At 45.8% G+C, this 18,441-nt stretch overlaps 1 protein-coding gene across 4 annotated transcripts in view; it reads left to right on the plus strand.

The window, feature by feature from the left end:
* The first annotated feature begins 16,096 nt into the window (after window positions 1-16,096).
* The window catches only part of Prdm11 (PR/SET domain 11), a 60,611-nt gene continuing 58,266 nt past the window's right edge, over window positions 16,097-18,441 (plus strand). The window contains exon 1 of one of the 4 annotated variants that reach the window (XR_004944735.1): window positions 16,097-16,560. Coding sequence is in view for 2 of the 4 variants with exons in the window: in XM_036184691.1 (XP_036040584.1) it covers window positions 16,372-16,560 (189 nt within the window). In the remaining 2 variants the exon portion in view is untranslated. The remainder of the gene's footprint in view (window positions 16,561-18,441) is intronic. The other 3 variants (XM_036184691.1, XM_036184694.1, XM_036184693.1) reach the window with 3 other exon arrangements.

An 18,441-nucleotide genomic window follows, 5' to 3' on the forward strand; every position in this document is an offset into this window, starting at 1 on the left:
TCCATGTGAGTCGGAGAAAGGAGAAAATGGACCCTAGAGAAGAAAAAAGATATTTGGAAAACTATTGCTTAAATATTCTAAGCGTGGTAAAAAAAAAAAAAAATGTGTGCACCCAACACGTTCCCTGAGTACCAAGATGTATACTACAAAGGGAAACGTCTACACCTGGGCACACTGTACACTTCAAAACACAACGAGGAGAAAAATCTTGAAAGCAGCCAGTGAAATGCAGATGAACAGTGGCAAGAGTGGCTTCCCAGCACATGTCACACATGAGCCATGCTCATATAGACAGCTGGGGAATTCCCAGCAGAGGTGGCAAAAGACAGACATCAAACACGAGGAAACAAAAACATTTCAAGTTAATAATAGCTGAGGTGGTTCATTGCCAGTAGACCTGACATACCCCCCCCCAAAAAAAATGAGGCCCTGGACAACAGATGGACAGATGGCTCAGCAGTTATGAGCACTGGATGAACTCCCTGAGGACCCGAGTTTATTTCCCAGCACTCACATGGCAGCTCATAGCAGATTTCCAGAGTATCTACTGCCTTATTCTAACATCCACAGGCACCAGGGACACACGTGGTGCCTTAACATGCATGTGGGCAAAACACCCATACACACACAGTTTTTTTGTTTGTTTGTTTGTTTGTTTTTTTTAATCAGGATCTCACTATGTAGCTCTGGCTGTCTTAGAACTCTCTCTGTAGACCAGGCTGGACTTGAACTTACAGAGATACACTTGCCTCTGCCTCCTGAGTGCTGAGATTAAAGGCATGTGCCACTATGCCTGGCTAAAAAATAAAAATAAATAAAATAAAAATAAAGCTATAAATTTATAGGAAGGAATAAGAGATAAAAAATAAATTCTTCAAGTTTGAAGAAAAATTTAGGTCAGAAGGAAATTCCAACTTACAGGAAGGAATGAAGATTACTAAAAATAGTAAATGTGTCAGTAGTTATTAAAGAACACCTAATTTTTATTCTCTTTATTTAACAGATACATAATTGTTAGAAGCAAAGATTAAAGAAATACAGAGTGGGGAGATTGTTACAAAGTTTGATATAAAATGACAGAATGATAAACTGTGGGTGTAAATAAGCATTCCTACAGCAAATACCATAACTTCATGCACAGAGATTGACCAAAAGTGTCAAAAGAGAAGACTGGTTTTGAAAGTTTAACTCATAAGAAGACAGGGAAGGAGTAACGAAGGAGCAAGAGCTGCCTGAGACAAACGGAGTGCAGATGGGAAAGTTGATGGACGGACAGTTACATTAAATGTGAACAGACTGAACACTCCACTTAGAGGGCAGAGCTTATCAGACTGCACAAAGGAGCGAGAACTGACTCTGTCCCCTAGCAGGGGCACTCTTCAATGTAATGGCAGGCTGAAAACAAAAGGCAAGACAAAGGTATTCCACACCAATCAACATTAGGAAGCTGAGGTGGTGACCTCAGTATCAGATTCAATCACTTTAAATCAGGCAATAACTGCTAATGAAGAGCATTCTGTGAAGGCCGAGTATCAAAAAGCACAGTAATCATGCATGTGCATTTCCCCCTACAGTTTTAATTTATGCCAAAATAAACCTGATAGATCTAAAAAGAGAAACTGATAAAACTCTACAGTGACTCTGTATTTCTTTGTTTCTTCTCTGTTGCTGTGATAAAGTGCCCTGGTAAAGGCAACTCAAAGGAGAAAAGGTTAGTTTTGACTCACAGTTTATAGCAGGGAAATCAAGACAAGAGGGGTCTGGGCCAGCTAGTCACATGGCATCTGAAGTCGGGATGCAGAAAGTGATGAATGCATGTCGCTGCTCAGCGCTCTTTCTCCAGGGTCTCAGCCAGGGGATGGTGCCGCCCACAGTGGACAGGTCTTCCCACCTCAACCAGTGTAATCACAATTGTTCTTTCTAGGCATGTCCAGAGTCTGACTTCCAGATGATTTTAGATTTTTTTTTCAAGTTGACAATTAATACTAAACATTGCAACCACCTTCTCAGAAATGATAGAACAGACCAAAGACGAGCTAACATACAGAAGCTCTGAACAGCACTACAGTAACCATCCCATTGTCACTTACAGACTTTTTTTTTTTTTTTTTTTTTGGTTTTTCGAGACAGGGTTTCTCTGTGTAGCTTTGTGCCTTTCCTGTATCTCACTCTGTAGACCAGGCTGGCCTCGAACTCACAGAGATCCACCTGCCTCTGCCTCCCGAGTGCTGGGATTACAGGCGTGCACCACCACCACCAGGCCCCAGAATATTATACTGTATGATTGCACTAGATTATTTGTACATATGTATAGGACATTCTTACCCTTATTTAGGAGCCTCAAAATTTTTTGTAATTGAAATATTTCAGACTATGTTTTCTATCAATAATAGTTAAATTGAATTGTCTTATATACTACTAATAAGCAATCAGAAATTTAAATTTTAAATGTATTATTTATTAAAAAGAAGAAACTAGGGAGCTGGGGAGATGGCTCAGAGGTTAAGAGCACCAACTGCTCTTCCAGAGGTCCTAAGTTCAATTTCCAGCAACCACATGGTGGCTCACAACCGTCTGTAATGAGATCTGGCACCCTCTTCTGTATACATAATAAATAAATAAATCAAAAAAGGAATAAACTAATATATCCATGAGAATGTTGAAAATTCTACACACAATCTATTATTTCACATGAAATATATTAAATTGTTTGCCTAACCAATTACCAAAGGCATTTTAAAATATCCCACATTGATGGTTTGCATACCATGCTATATTATATACTTCCTTATTGTGAAATTATTTAAAAAAAGTTTTTCACAAAACAAAACAAAAAACAACAGATGTCCATAATAATAAAAAATCTATAAAGTCTCACAGATAATTAGAAATTAAACAACATACCTTTAAATAGTGCATCAGTCAAAGAAGCAAGCAAAGAGACATTATAAAATCTTTGAGGCTGGGTTGGGGATTTAGCTCAGTGGTAGACCGCTTGCCTAGCAAGTGCAAGGCCCTGGGTTCGATCCTCACCTCAAAAAAAAATCTTTGAGGCTAAACAGTGAGGTAAGAACAACATTCAAAATGTGAGGGAAGCTGTTAAAAGTTAGCTCAGGATTTTCAGCCTTGGATTGTGAGGACAGATACCGACCTGTTCTCCTGTGCTGAGGAAGCCCTGCCACACTGTTACAGATAATGGTCTGACTTAGGATCTTTTGACATCAAAATGTTGGCAAAGCGGCAGGACTCCAGTGAAAATCACACTCTCAGTCTGGAACTTGGCCTGGTGTGGTGGTTTGAAAGAAAATGATAGAAAGAATGGCACTATTAGGAGCTGTGGCCTTGTTGGAGGAAGTGTGTCACTGTGGAGGAAGGCTTTGAGGTCTCATATACGCTCAAGATACCACCCAGAATCTCAGGCCACTTCCTGTTGCCTTTGGATCCAGATGCTCCAGTACCATGTCTGCTTTGCTTCCCACCATGATGATAATAAACTACACCTCTGAAACTGTAGACCAGCCTCAACTAAATGTTCTCCTTTGTAAGAGTTGCCATGGTCATGGTGTCTCTTCACAGTAACTAAGTAACCCTAACTAAGACACCTGGCTAGCAGTGTACATGGTAGAACAGTCAGGACAGTGATGAGCCACAGCTCCAGATCAGTCACGTGACTGTGAGGGTGAATGACCCGCACTTTGCAGTATACTGTGCTGCCAGCAGGTTTGGATATATGTAACCAATAACTTATAGGACATTCTTATGAGGAGCTTATTAGACAGATGGACAAATGATAGACAGGCAGATAGATAGATAGATAGATAGATAGATAGATAGATAGATAGATAGATAGATAGACAGACCCCCTGTCTAGTCCAGGTTGTCCTTGAACTTACTGTGTAGCCCGGACTGTCCTCACCTCAAACTCAGTCCTCCTGCCTCTCTCTCTTGTGTACTGAGATCACAAGTGAGTACCACCATGGCAGGCCCTTAAGTGTGTATCTGTTTGTATCTGTTTTATTTACTTTATTTTGGTGTGTGTGTGTGTGTGTGTGTGTGTGTGTGTGTGTGCACTTTTTTGTGCTGGCAACAAGTACCTTCCTCAGTCTTTCTCTATATTATTATTATTATTATTTTTGAGGCAGGGTTTCTCACAGATCTGGTGCTTACCAGTTTGGCTGGACTGGCTGAACTCCAGGGATCCATCTATCTCTGTGTGCCCCATGCCACAGCAGTGCTGGGATTACAGGTGTGAAGAGCAGTGCCTGGCTTGTATGGGGGGAGGCTGGGAGTCTGAACGAGCACTTTACCAAACAAGCTTCTGCCCAGCCCCTTCTAGTGCTTTCTATTTCATAGTTCTTTTTGAGACCGGGCCTTGCTTGCAGCCAAATCAATCTTCAAATCAGTGATGTTCTTGCCCAGCCTCCAAAGTACTGGGATGACAGACACATCCTCACACACAGTGATTTACAAGTTTCAATTTATTATTCAATTCAGTTTATTTTACATAACCCCACTAGAAGTTCAGATGCCCCTGCACAGGGCACCACACTCCAGTGAAGGAATCAGGATTCTTGATTCTAGGACTGTGGAAGGAAATATAAGATACAAACCCAGAAGAGCTTGTAGTTAAAAGAAAAGGGGAAATCTCTCAAGTTGAGGAATTAGTCAGAGTAGGAACCAACGGAAAGAAACATAAATGGAGCTGGGTGGTGGTGGCGCACACTTTTAATCCCAGCACTCAGGAAGCAGAGGCAGGTGGATCTCAGTGAGTTCGAGGCCAGCCTGGGCTACAGAGTGAGTTCCAGGAAAGGCTCCAAAGCTACACAGAGAAACCCTGTCTTGAAAAAAAAAAAAAGAAATATAAGTGGTTATAGTGAGAACAACTCAGCAATAAAATCAATAAGATGCTACTGGATTAAAATGATGGCACAAGTGAACACTGATACAACTAGTGATGTCGTAAGTTAGAAACTGGAGAGAGAGAGAGAGAGAGAGAGAGAGAGAGAGAGAGAGAGAGAGAGAGAGAGAGAGAGAGAAGAAAGAGAGAGAGATCTCATGCAGAATAATTTCAACTAATTGATAGACTCTTCCCTCCAGGAGGAGCGTGCCCTACTTTGTCGGTGTGGGGTGCACATCCTGATGCCTTCTGAAATGCACTGTGGGAAATGAGTGCTGGGCTCAGCAAGTGTTGACTACCTGGTGACTTACAGCAAGATCTCCAAAATGCTTGCAAATTAACCAGCGTATTGCAAAACAGTCTGTGGGTGCAAGAAGACATCATGCCATAGTAATTTGGAGATATTTGAATGAGAAGATAATGAGAATCATGAGATATGCATAAGGGCAAAATGAAATTGGAAAATTAGAGCCATTAAAAGAACAAACCATCAGTAGGCATTCCTAACTGACTGTGAGATCCTGGTGACTGACACCAGTCTGTCACGTGCCAGGACTCTGCTAAGACCTTAATGCATGTAATCTAGTTGACTCTGTAACAACTTAAGTTTAATGAACACATTCTTTGAAAATATAACTTGCCACATGGAAGGAAGTTAAAATTTAACAGTGTGGTGTGCACTGAGAAATAGAACCTGTATTTTAAATTAAAATCTTCCTGCACAGAGAGTTTCAGGGCAATCTAGCGGTGCTGGGAGTTTTCAGTGCTAATCTTGCATAAATTCTTTCAGAAAATAGAGAAAGAGGAAACAACTCTGAACTCATTTTGCAAGGCCAGCTACCCCTTATGACAAAGTATGACATTTTATTATTATATTTTAGAGGAAAAGAAAATTACAGACCCATATCTCTCATAAATATAAATACAAAAATCACATGTAAAACATTTTCAAATCAAATCTGAGAAAGAGGAGAACATTCCATGACCAAATGTGATTGATTTAAAAATATATATGTGTATGTGTGTGCTTGCTTATCTGTCTGTACACCTGAGCATGTGGGTATCCAAGGCCAGAAGAGGTCATCAATTACAGGTGACTATGAGCTGCCCAATGTGGATGCTGAGAACCTAATCCAGGTCCTCTGCAAGCAATGTTAGCATCTGAGCCATCTTTCCAATCCTACTAAATGTTTTGTTTTTGTTTTTGTTTTTAGATCGTTTTAACAATCTTTCAATGTAATTCACCACGTTAACATAATGGGGAAGAAAAATACATAATAAACTCAAGAGACAGAAACATCACGAGACAAAAATTCAACATTTATTCCATCATCAGCACACAGGAACAAAAGGGAACTTCCCTCATCTTGTCACAGATGTCTAGAAAAATCCTTGGAGAACATATTTTAAAGTTCAAACAGCAAATGCTCTCTCCATGGAATTAAGGGATTACAAAGCTACTATAAGTACTTCTGTTCAGCATTGTGTTGAGGACTGAGTCAGTGCAATAGAGATTTTAAAAAAGCATATGGTTTAAACAAAAATCATAAAACCACTACCAATTTACATACAGGACTCCAAAATGATCTAAAAACAAATTTAGAATTAATAGGCAAGCTTTAAGGTGTTGTTTAAATAAGATGACCTCCAAATCAACTGTATTTCTATAAATAAGTAAAACAAATGGAAAAGACTTTCATTTGCAACTGAATTGTTAAAGTTAAATGCTTAAAAATAAATGGTAATATATACACACTGGATATTATGAATATGGCTAAGTAGAAGTAAAAATTATATGCTTATCAATTGGAAGACTTGGTACTTTGTGAATAACTTAAAGGGCTAATTCTAGAACATGCACAGAAATGCAGAGAAGGCAATTTGCTAAACTCCACTGGATGGTGATGCTGAGTTTTAAGCTATGGTGATAAAGTTCATGCAGCTTTGGTTAGGAGATTGGTGAATGGTGCAGCTTTGGTCAGGAGAATGGTGAACGGTGTCTTGGTTAGTGTTTCTTTCTGTCTCTTTCTTTTTCTTCTTTCTGGTTTTCTCTGAGTAGCTCTGGCTGTCCTGGAATTTGTTTGGTAGACCAGGCTGGCCTCAAACTCACATAGATTTGCCTGTTTCTGCCTCCTGAGTGCTGGAAATAAAGGTATGCACCACCATATCCAGCTTCACCCGGCTTAGGGTTTCTGTTGCTGTGATAAAACACTTATTCCATCTTACAGGTTACAGTCCACCAACCCAGGGAAGTTGGAGCAGGAGCTCAAGGCAGGAACCTGGAGGCAGGAACTGATGCAGAGGCTGCAAATGAACACTGTTTACTGGTTTGTCCTACAAGGCTTGCTCAGCCTGTTTTCTTATAACACCCAGGACTGCCAGGCCAGGGGGGTGGTGCTACCCACAGAGAGCTGGTTCCTTCTACATTGGTCATCAATCAAAAAAATGCATTGTAGACTTGCCAGCAGGCCAATCATCTGGAGGCATTTTCTCAATGGAAAATCCCTCTTCCCAAATAGCTCTAGCTTATGTTAAGTTGACATAAAACTGACCAGCACAGAGTAGGATATGATCCAAAAGGACTCACACACTCATAGTTAATTTGATATGTCTGGGAGGGGCACACATACACAATGGGTTGATAACATGGGAGGGGAGTGGCAGGCACCTCTATGGAGGTCAGAGGACAACTTTCAGGAGACGGTTCTCACTTCCCATCTTCTTTTCTTCTAAGGTGAGGGTCTTGCTGTATTGCTCTGGCTAGGTTTGGTGTAGAGATCCTCTGGCCTGTGCTTGGATTAAAGATGCACACCAGCACATCCAGCTTTAGCTCTCCTCTTCTTGAAGCAGGCTCTCTGCTGTCTTTGCTGCCATGCTGCTGCAGGGTGGCTGATCCAGGAGCTTCAGGCCCATTCTCCTGTCTCCATCTGCCTTTGGGCCAGAGGAGTGCTGGGGCGACAGATGCATGTCATCACCTCATCCTTGGTACGTGGGCTCTGTGAATCCCAAAGTGCTCTTACACGCCAAGCCAATCTCCATGAACCTTTGGCTAGTTTTTTGTTTGTTTGTTTTGTTTTGTTTTCTGAGACAGGGTTTCTCTGTGTAGCTTGCGCCTTTCCTGGATCTCACTCTGTAGACCAGGCTGGCCTCGAACTCACAGAGATCCACCTGGCTCTGCCTCCGAGGTGCTGGGATTAAAGGCGTGCACCACCACCGCCCAGCCCTTTGGCTAGTTTTTGACAAAGGAAAATTAGTGAGGAAACAATACCCTCTAAACACATGTTCTAATACTCATTTTTGATGGGATAAACTAATACCAGTTAGTCTAAAAAGCTGTCTAGAGCTTTTAAAAATGAAGTTAACCACACATCTACCTATTACTGAGTAATCTGAATTCTAGGCTACAATATGCGAAAGTCAATATACATATATCTATCAAAAACCATGTGTCCAATGCTTATAGAGTCTGTTTAAAGGAGCCAGGAAGTAGGCACAGCTCAAACATTTACACAGGACAAAATGGATTACTGTGTGTTCATACAATGGAATGTTATACAGCAACAGAAGGAACATGTCTGCTGTTCTCAGAATGGTAGCTAAATCACACACATAGGCAGTGAGCAGAAGGAGCAAACTTCAGTGATTTCCTTACAGGAAGTTCAAGATTGGCTGTAGTAAGGGTTACTGGAGTACTTCTGGGTAAAGTGCAAGTCCTGAGTCTGAAACTGCTCTGTTCCCCAATTCAGTGTTGACTACATGGAGATGCTCAGACTCTGAGAATTAGACATTATTTTTCTAGTTAGTACAGCCTAATTTCCTGATAAGAATGGAGGGGGGGCTTCATTTTGGCTCACAGTTTGAGGGGATGCAGTGCATTGTGGGTAGGAGGGCTAGAGGTCAGGCACCAGCTTCCACCTGTGGCAGTGGGAATATGAGACTGCTTATTCACATCTCAGCAGATCAGGAAGCAGAAGGAGTGTTCTGCCCAGTCACCATCTTCCTTGTCCCCTTTTCATTCAGTTCAGGACCCACTGGATGGTGTCACCCACATTCATTAAGCCTGTCTGGAAACCCAAAGGTGTGCCCCAGCATCGCACATTTCTTAATTAAGAAATTAAGTATTTCTTAATCCAATCAAAGTCACAAAGTTTACCATTCCATCATCACAGATGGCATGCTCACCAAGCTAGTTCTTGATAGCAATGGGAGTGTGTGCATGCTCAGACTCTGCTGACATCAGTACAGGTCAATGAAAAGTTCTGGAGAGAAACTTAAGGATAAATCTTAACAAGGCAAAGATAATTTCCCCAGTAATTTCATTCCTAGAAAATCCTCCCTCAAACCAAATAATGATATCGTGATCCCACTATTTATGACTGCGAAAACTGGCAACATTGAACACGTCACAACATGCTGCACACAGTGTGGCCATTTCAAATCTTAGGTAAAAAGTCCTCTTTAAAAAGACTTGTAAAGACGTTCTCAGTGTATTGTGAAATGAAAGGGTACGTTCAAAATGATCCAAGTCACATTGTCGGTCTGCCACTTTAGGACGCTTTTACAGCCAATCACAAAAATCAGAATGAAGGCCACTCTGATGCTGAGGGCAGCTCTTCTCCAATCACAGGGTCTAAGGGGAGGGCAGTTCCCACCCAGTTATGGACTTGCTGCAGTAGCTTTATCCAGGGCTTAGGGCAGTTCTTTCCAGCTACCACCAGGCCTGGCCCTGCCTCATTTGAGGGGTGGATCTTCTGCAGCCAGGCTGAGGGGCAGAAAGAGAACTGCGACCCAAATAAACCCTTTCTCTCTTGAGTTGCTTTTGTCAGAGTGTCTTAGCACAGCAACAGGGAAAGATACCAAGACAGAAATTGGTACTGGGAACTGGAGCTACTGGTAATAACTGGTCATGTGTTTTTTTTAGGCTGTTGGAAATGTTTTGTGGCTGGAATTTATGGAAGAATTGAAATTTTGGAAACTTGGGCTAGAAAAGCCCTTGAATGCTGGACAGAGAGCTTAATGAGAAATTCTGGTGGGAGCTTGGAAGACAGGAATTCTGAGAGAATTGTGGAGTGTGGGGCCCAGCTCAAGAGGTCTCAAAGGACAAGGCCTCTGTCAAGAACTGGATGAGAGGCCATTCATGTGATCTTCTGTCCAAATATCATTCTGCCCAAGCTCTGAGAACCTGAATGAAGTTAAATTTAAAGGTAACAGACTAACTTGTTTCGCAGAAAAAATTCAGGACAGAGAGCTTTCAGGCTGGTGCTGGGGAAGCAGCTGTAATTGTTAAAGAGATCAGCACTATTGAAGAGAAACTTCCGGTATCCCGGGGGTGGGGGATACACAGCCCCACCCATCAGAGGCTCCCTTTTGTGAAGATCCACTGACTGGATTCTTTTCTTCTAGAAAGCCATTGCCTGCACAAGTGTTTCCCTGGAATCGGCACACAGTAGTTAATACAGCTGTGACCCAAGGCAGGCAGGCTTTGTCTTAAGCAGTGTCATCCATGTAGTGCTGGCTTTAGGTATGGAAAATGCAGGAGTGAAGAGGTCATGGAGTCTTGCTCCACATTTTCAGAGAGCTGCTAAGACCAGGCAATGTGTATAAGGTTAGCATCCCAGCAAGGAGGCCATGAGAGGTTACTATACAAAGATGAAGTGGGGACCGCAGGATGTTAGAGATGCCAGGACTGTGGGACATGCAAAGAGAGCTGTGGACATGGATTGGAGCCAGCCCAGGAGAGAATCTGTGCATGCTTCGGGCAGTAGAGCCCAAGGGTAATGCTATCCTAGTCTCTTGGAGCCCCACTGATTTTATCACAAGCCTCAGGTACCAGACACGGAGCTCAGGATTTGCTCTATTTCCTGTTCGATTTTGGTTTTGCTTTTGTGTGATTCTTCCTTGTTAGGCCCTGGCTTTTCCATTTTGGAATGGGGAGGTTTATTCTATCCCATTATATGTTACATGTATTTAACTTGATTTCATAATACCACACAATTAAGAGACTGTAAATTAAAAAAATGAATATTTACCTGCAAATATGTATGTGCACCACATGTTTGCTTGGTGCTCACAGAGGCCAGGAGAGGGCACCGGAACCTCTGGAACTAAAACTACAGGTGGTTATGAGCCACTGGACATGGATGCTGGGAACCATGGCCGGGTTCTCTATAAATGCAGCTATTGCACTAAACTGCTCTACCCTCCTCTCCAGCTCAGAGACTCTGGCCTTTTTTTTCAGGGAGAGGGGCAGTTTTGCAACTTTATTTGACATTCAATAGGTTAGTTCCCATCCACATTGACTGTCTGTAGCTTTTTGAATGTGGTAACAGGCACACAAGTTACCAATGTATAGAGCTTGTTTTGAGTCTTCAACTTCATTGTTTTTTGTTTGTTTGTTTGTTTTGTTTTTTTGTTTTTTTTTTTGTTTTTACAAATGTACACAAATATGGCATGGACCATTCCTAATTCCTTTGGCCCAGATGGCTTTATCGAGTCTGGTATCAGTGTGCATGGCTGCAGTCCCCATCTTCATGGCAAATTTCCAGATTTCTTTGAGAACCCTGGGGCACACTTTTTGAAGCCCACTCCATGGATGCACTTGTGGATTTTGATGGTCTGTTTTTAGGTCACCACCTCTTTGATGACAGGAAGGTGTGGTGGTATTGTGTTCCCTGAAATATTGTGCATGCTAATAAACTTATCTGGGGTAAGAGAACAGAACAGCCACAATATTAAACATAGAGGTTAGACAGTGGTGGTGCACGCCTTTAATCCTAGCATTCCAGTGGCAGAGATCTACCTGGATCTCTGTGTGTTCAAGGATACAACCAGGCATGATGACTCATGCCTTTAATCCCAGAGAAGTGAGCCTTTAATCCCAGGGAGTGATGGCAGAAAGCAGAAAGGTATATAAGACATGAAGACCAGAAACTAGAAGCTTTTAGGTGGTTAAGCTTTCAGGCTTTCAAGAAGCAGTTCAGCTGAGATCCATTTGGATGAGGACTCAGAGGCTTCCAGTCTGAGAAAACAGGATCAACTGAGGAACTGGCGAGGTGAGGTAGCTGTGGCTTGTTCTGCTTCTCTGATCTTCCAGAATTCACCCCAATGCCTGCCTCCAGGTTTGTTTCTAATTAATAAGACCTTTTAAGATTCCTGCTACAGGAAGGCACTTCTTTTTTTCACTACTCACTTTGTGGAGCCGTTCTGCTGGGCCTAAGATGGAAAAGATGAGATTCTGGACTATCTTTCTTTTTTAAAACTATTTCATGTGTAGGAGTTCTCTAGCTGCATGTACACCTTTAGACCAGAAGAGGGCATCAGATCCCACTATAGATGGTTGTGAGCCACCATGTGGGTGCTGGGAATTGAACTCAAGATCTCTGGAAGATCAGCCAGTGCTCTTAACCTCTGAGCCATCTCTCCAGCCCAAGACTTCAGGCTTTTAAAGTTTTGAGATTGTTAAAGGCTATAGAGACTTTTAACGTTGGACTGGGCACATTTTTGAATTATAACAATGTCATGAGACTTTGAGGACAAGGTGTAGATGGTTATAGCTTCAAAGCGATGTGTTTGGGTATCAAGTTGACAAGGAGCTGTAATATACTAATTGTCAATTTGACAGAACCTAGGCTCACCTGGGAGATGGGCTTCGGGCTTGCTTGTGGGATATTATCTTGTTTATATTAATTTGTGTGGGAGGACCCATCTTGATTATTGGTGAGGCCATTCCTGGACTGTATAAGACCTAGAAAGCAAGCTGAGCACTAGTGTGGATTCATGCCCCTTTCCCTCTGACTGTGGATTTAATATGACCCGCCACTTCCAGCTCCTGCTGCACTGACTTCTAGCCATAGTGAATTATACCTTAACTCTCAAGCTAAAATAAGCCCTTCCTTCCTTAAGTCGCTTCTTTTCAGAATGTTTCCTCGCAGCACAGAAAGAAAACTAAGACAGCGTGGCGGCTGGCAGAGCTTGTGTGAACACAGATCGGAGCCTGTGTCTCCCAGCTCTGAGGCTCAGTACTTTCTCCTGCTTTTCGAGCAAACCTCACTGGGAAAGCTGGGCTGAGCCCCCACTGCTGCCCCACCCCTCCATCGTCTTTGCTACCTCCCTCCCATGCTGTGTCCTCTGTCCTACCTCAGTGTCTTTGCAGTGGCTGTGTCCCCTGCAAAGGACTCTGCCATTCTGCTCCTGGCGAGACTGTGTCTTCCATCTGGCACAACCCCCTGAAGTGCCACTTCCTCAGAGAGGTCATCCCTGTCCACAGACATTCTCCAGTGCCCTGGTCCTCCCACCCCGATCTCCCACCTGAACCCGGTGGCCTCTCCTTGCTTGGCACATGACACGGACCCAGTAAGCAACAGTGACTCCTCCAGAGAGAGTGGGCTGTCTCCAGCCATGCCTCAGTGGGATGGACCCTTAGGGGACACTTGGGTGCTGAGTTGGGGATGGTGGTTTGTCCTCCTAGGGAGCTAGCGGGAGAGAGGTCAGCTGCTTTCAGTAAGTACAAAATAGCACTGCTGACCTGCCCCTGGCTGTTTGATCTTAGCCTTTGCCGGCAGCTGTGTGAGCAATCCCTCGGTCTTAAGCCAGCCCCTCTTTCCTTCCAAGAGAGAGATCCCTCAGCTGTTGGGCAAGTGGGCAAGACCAGAATGGAACCATGCCTGGCCAAGTACATGGCCCATGGGATCCAGGTCACTTCAGCAACTCTTCCAAATGCGGGTTCGTTTGAATGATTTATTTCTTGCCACTAACAAAGGGAGACATCTTTAATGAAAGGCAGAGAAAACAAGGCTGAGCCAGTAGGATTAGAAGTGGGGAAACAGAAATCTGAAGGAAGCAACTGCCAAGGCTGTTGGGAATGAGGATGGAATTTGGCTCTGAGCTTCCTGGCAGCCCATTCGAAAAGGAAGCCTGATCAGTTACAGAGTTCCCTCTCATTAGCAAGGAAGATGCTTGCTTGTTCCTCAGGGGAGATGTAATTTGTTCCACTTTTAGTTTTTCCAGGAAATAAATCCTGAATGAAATTTCTCCCTTGAGGTTGTTGGAGATATCGTTAATTGATGGGATAAATCAGATGTTTGTCTTACCCTAAGTATGCAAATGACTCTCTAGGGACCTAGGGGGCACCTACCATGTAGTTCACTGGGTATGGGTTTTGTTTGGGAATCCTTATTTATTTGTTGTTATTATTATTAGTGGTTTTTAATTTTTATTGCATTTGTTTATTTATTTCATTTTGAGGCAGGGTCTCTCTGCAGCCCTGGCTGTCCTGGATTGGCATCATTATTATTACTGTATTTCACACTGACTTTCCTCTGAAGAGCTAAGATCTATTCTCAAATCACATCTTGACATCTTCATGGGGACATTTGTGAGGAGAGACAAGGAAGAACCTGGCTTCCTCTCACAAGACACTGGCGAACTCTTTGTGTGCAACATTTATGGAAGAAAGCAAAGGAAATCCTTGGTCACATTGTGGGGAAGGGCAACTGAGGAGAAGTAGAGAAGACCCTGCTTGATGGAGGGAGGCAGATTCGGCTTGGGTGTTCCCCTTCCTCTAACTAGCAGTGTGATTTCAGGCAGGTTGAACCTCTCTGAGCATGTTTATCCTGCCTTGGATGATTAAGAGGGCAGAGCAAAGGGATGCCATGCACCCTATTCATTTCAGTTCCTGTCCATGAGGGAATTCCTCCAGGAATTCCAATGAGCACCCTCCCACCACATTTCTGGGATTCAGGCCCAACTTACCCACAGAGGAAAGCTTGAGACACAGGCCTTGACCATTTGTCTCTCAGGGGTCCCACAAACCCTGTCAAATGGTTCAGACCAGAGAAAAGCAGTCTCCAAGGACTGCTCAATCCCTAAAGAGCCTTCTGGTTGGTGGCCACACCCTTCCTTTTCCTCTGTCTCTTTCTGTCTAAGGTTCTTCTTCCCACCCACTCTGTACCAGGCACTAGTCACTCACTGCAAGCCATGTATAAAAACCCGGGCACTTCGACACCTCCAGGTCTTTACGATGTGCCCTCCAGGCACATGCCATCCTGTGGATTCCTGGCACACCTTTGATGTTGTTTCATGTCTGTCCTCTTCCCCTCAGAAGAGGCAAGTGGCTAATTCCTCGGCAGCTCTTTTTCGGTCTGACCTCTACTGTGTGTTAGTTATGGCATGAACTTGAGGTAGGCTTACAGACCCATGGCTGGACTGGAGCCTCACTGAAAACACGGCTCCAGCTCATCATCTATATTACCACAGAACCCAGTACTTCAGAAAGCTACAGTTGTTGACTGTCCAACAGCATAGCATCTAGATGTTTCTGGAGCACTACAACTGCTTCTGGGTTCTTTACACACACCCTCAGGGCACCCACTAGAGCCAGCAGCTGGACCTTACAGCTTTGCAAGATGATGAAACAGAGTTAAAGCTATAAGACACTCAAGGTCACAATGCAAGTGACAGACAAGGGATTCTAAGAAGCATTTGTGGTGGTCAAGAGAAAGAAGCTGTGATGTCCCCTCCTCTCCCAGCCCCCATCAGGTCTCCCTGGTGGAAGCTTCTCTTCCTTGGTAATTGGCTCCCCGGAGGAGGTGACACTTTCTTGAGACTATCTGGACCTTCAAGGACCACCTGGCACCGGGCAGGCCTCCTTCTGGGGTAGAATCCTTTTTGGCAACTTCCAGCCTGAAGTGAGCCCTCTGATGGCCAGGGAACCCACACGCACAGCCTCCCCTTGGGGAGTACAAAGAAGGAGATTGATATGGCTATCCTGGTTCCCCATCTCCTCATCCATAGCTTCTTCAAAAGACCCAAGCCTAACCACATCCCTTCAATATCTTTCTTGCTGAGTCCCATTTCATAGATGAGGCACCAGGCAAGGAAGGACTACTTAAACATCTTTTCCAAACCAGCTAGAGCAGTGGGTTCGTTTTCTGTTCTGTCTCTCCACTGTTCGTTGTTCTGAGCAGCAATTGAGGCTCACCCTTTAAGCCTGCAGCCCCACGTAAATAGTTAATTTTTCTCACGCGCCCCAGAGCCCTTCTCCTTGGTGTTCAGTGGGACACACATCACCCAACTTCAGTGGATACTTCCAAACTGCCGAGCACCCAAAGGGTTAAAGGGGCCTGGAAGGGGACCCAGTAAGGGTTAAAATTCTAAACACATTTATCGCCCTCTGACTATTTATTGGGTTCCAGACCGACAGCATCGAAGCTGGGCAGAGCCAGTGGGCACCCTCGGATGGGCTTGCGCAAACGCCACAACTTTCCAGCACGACCCCCCAAAAGTATCCCGGGCGCAAAGTTGGCGCAGCCCGCTCCTCCTCCGCAGCGTCGCCCTCCCCGTGGGGCGCGCGACGGGGACGCGCGAGCTCCCGCGCGGGGCCGGCTCGGGGGACGCGGGGCTCGGCGAGGCCCGGCTCCGGCCCCCTGAATTGGGGGGTCCGCGTCTGCCCCAAACGCCGCTTTCTTCCGTTTTCCATGTCATTTCCTGTACTAATAAGATGGTGGTCAAAGCAGGGGAGGAGAGCAGCAGCGAGTCGCCGCCGTGCTGCTGCGGGCGCTGAAACTTTGCCCGGCCGGGGACCCCGCGCGCGGCCGCCCCGTCCCGCCGCGCCCCGCCGCCCCGGCCCCGGCCCGGCCCGCCGCCCCGCGTGGGAGCCCGCGAAGGTGAGTGGGCCCGGTGGCCACCGTGGCCATGAACGCGAACATGGCTTCGGAAGGCGCTGGGCGGCTCGCCAACCAGCGCGGGGACCGCGGCGACGCGCGCGCGGGGACACTGGGCGGCGGGGTGCGTGCGGGCAACGGGGCACGGGCCGGAACACCGGGAGCGGGGCTAGCCCCGAGGTGGCCCTGGCCCGCAGGTCGCCCCCACCGCCGCCCGCCGCGGGCCTCGGGCGGCCCAGCCTCCGCCTCCTTCCTCCGCGCACTCGCCCGCCTTGTTCCACTGTAGCCTTTTCCTCGGCTCCGCCGCGCGCTGACGGACGCGGACGCCGGCCAATGGGAGCGGCTCCCCCGGCCCGGCGTTCGGAAAGAGAACGCGTAGACAGGGGGCAGGGCGGGGCGAGGGCGGGATGCGGCCGCTGGCCTAGTTGCAGGGACCTGGTAGCCGGGGCGAGGCTGGGGCTTAGGAACCGCATCCTTCTCTGTGACCCGCCGCGGGCCTGGGGCGGCAGAGAGAGGGCGTGGCTTTCATCTATTTTAAGTCTTGGTTGCAGCGTGGACTCTTCGGGAAATCGTTCCTGAGTGTCGCCTCCACCCCCACCTTCTCATTCCCGGTCCCCAAGGTACTATGTGATGCAAAAACTGCAGAAACTTGGTGGCCAATGACCTTCCTCCGTCAAGGCCAGCGTGCCCTCGGCAAGTCGCTGCAGGGACCATGGAGCGGCCTTGGGCAATGCCGGCAAAAAGTTGCTGGTGTCTTGAGCACACCAGAATAGGAGCTCAGACCCTTAGAATGAGTGGCGACCTAGAGGAGGAAAGCCTCCTATTTTCTTTCATTTTCCGACCATGGCTTCTTGTGGAGGATAGCTGTGGTCTATAATTTAGAGTGATCCAGAAGAAGCACGCCCAGTCCTTTGTGCGTGGGGACCTCGAGCAGGGAAGGGAGGCTGTGCTTCATCTTGGGAACCCTATCAACTTTGGGAGATTTGTCCGTCCTGAAGCAGAACAATTTCCCACTAAGTGTTAGGTATGCCTGTGGCACCCCAGCTTGCCTTGCCCACTTGTCCCCTGCAGAGGAAGGCTGGGACTTTTCTGGGTCTTGGTTTGGTGGTCCAGTGTGTATGGGTCAGAAGCCCCAGTTTGCTTGCTTCATCCCTAGGGGGTGGGGCATGGACTCTGCTGGGAACCTTCTGGGAACATAGCCCAGGTCCCTTGGTTTACTTAGTTTCATGGAAAGGGCATCTTCAGGATCCTTCCCACAGGGCTTTGGACTTTGCAGGGCTGCAGCTGACCTCTGCAAGCCGGTTTTCCTTCCTGCAGTAGGCTCAGTGCGGCCAGTCTGGGAGTCAACCAGAGGGGCATTGAGATAGGAGCAATGGAGTGCTTGGCGAGGATCTACCTCATGGTTTCAGAAGCTAGAGCTCTGTGAACCATCTTGGGTATCACAATTGCTTGCCAGACCCCATCCTGCTCCACCCAGACCCTAACTGACAGTGCCCCCAAGGAGCAGCTGTTCTTAGGGGTACCTTCTGAATGCCCTTCTCAAGGATGAGGGGTTCTTGTCCCAGGAGCCCTTAACCTGTCACCACAGTCACCACCTCGCGCCTGAGTTGTCAGACTTTTCCTGTCCACGTGTTTCTTGGATTGCTTCTCTGAGTTGTCTGTCTGGTCAGAGTCTACTTGTGACTTACTCGTCACCTAGATTCAACATGGGGATATCAGCAAGAGTGAAAGAGACAAAGACCATTGGAAGAGGAGCTGGAGGGTCAGGCCCACTTTTTTTTCAACTTATTTATCTTTATTTTATGTGCATTGGTGTATGCATGTATGCCTGTGTGAGTGTGTCAGATCTTAGAGTTACAGACAGTTGTTCAATCTTCTCTTCTT

This window comes from Onychomys torridus, chromosome 4 (genome assembly GCF_903995425.1).
Source record: "Onychomys torridus chromosome 4, mOncTor1.1, whole genome shotgun sequence".
NCBI lineage: Eukaryota > Metazoa > Chordata > Mammalia > Rodentia > Cricetidae > Onychomys > Onychomys torridus.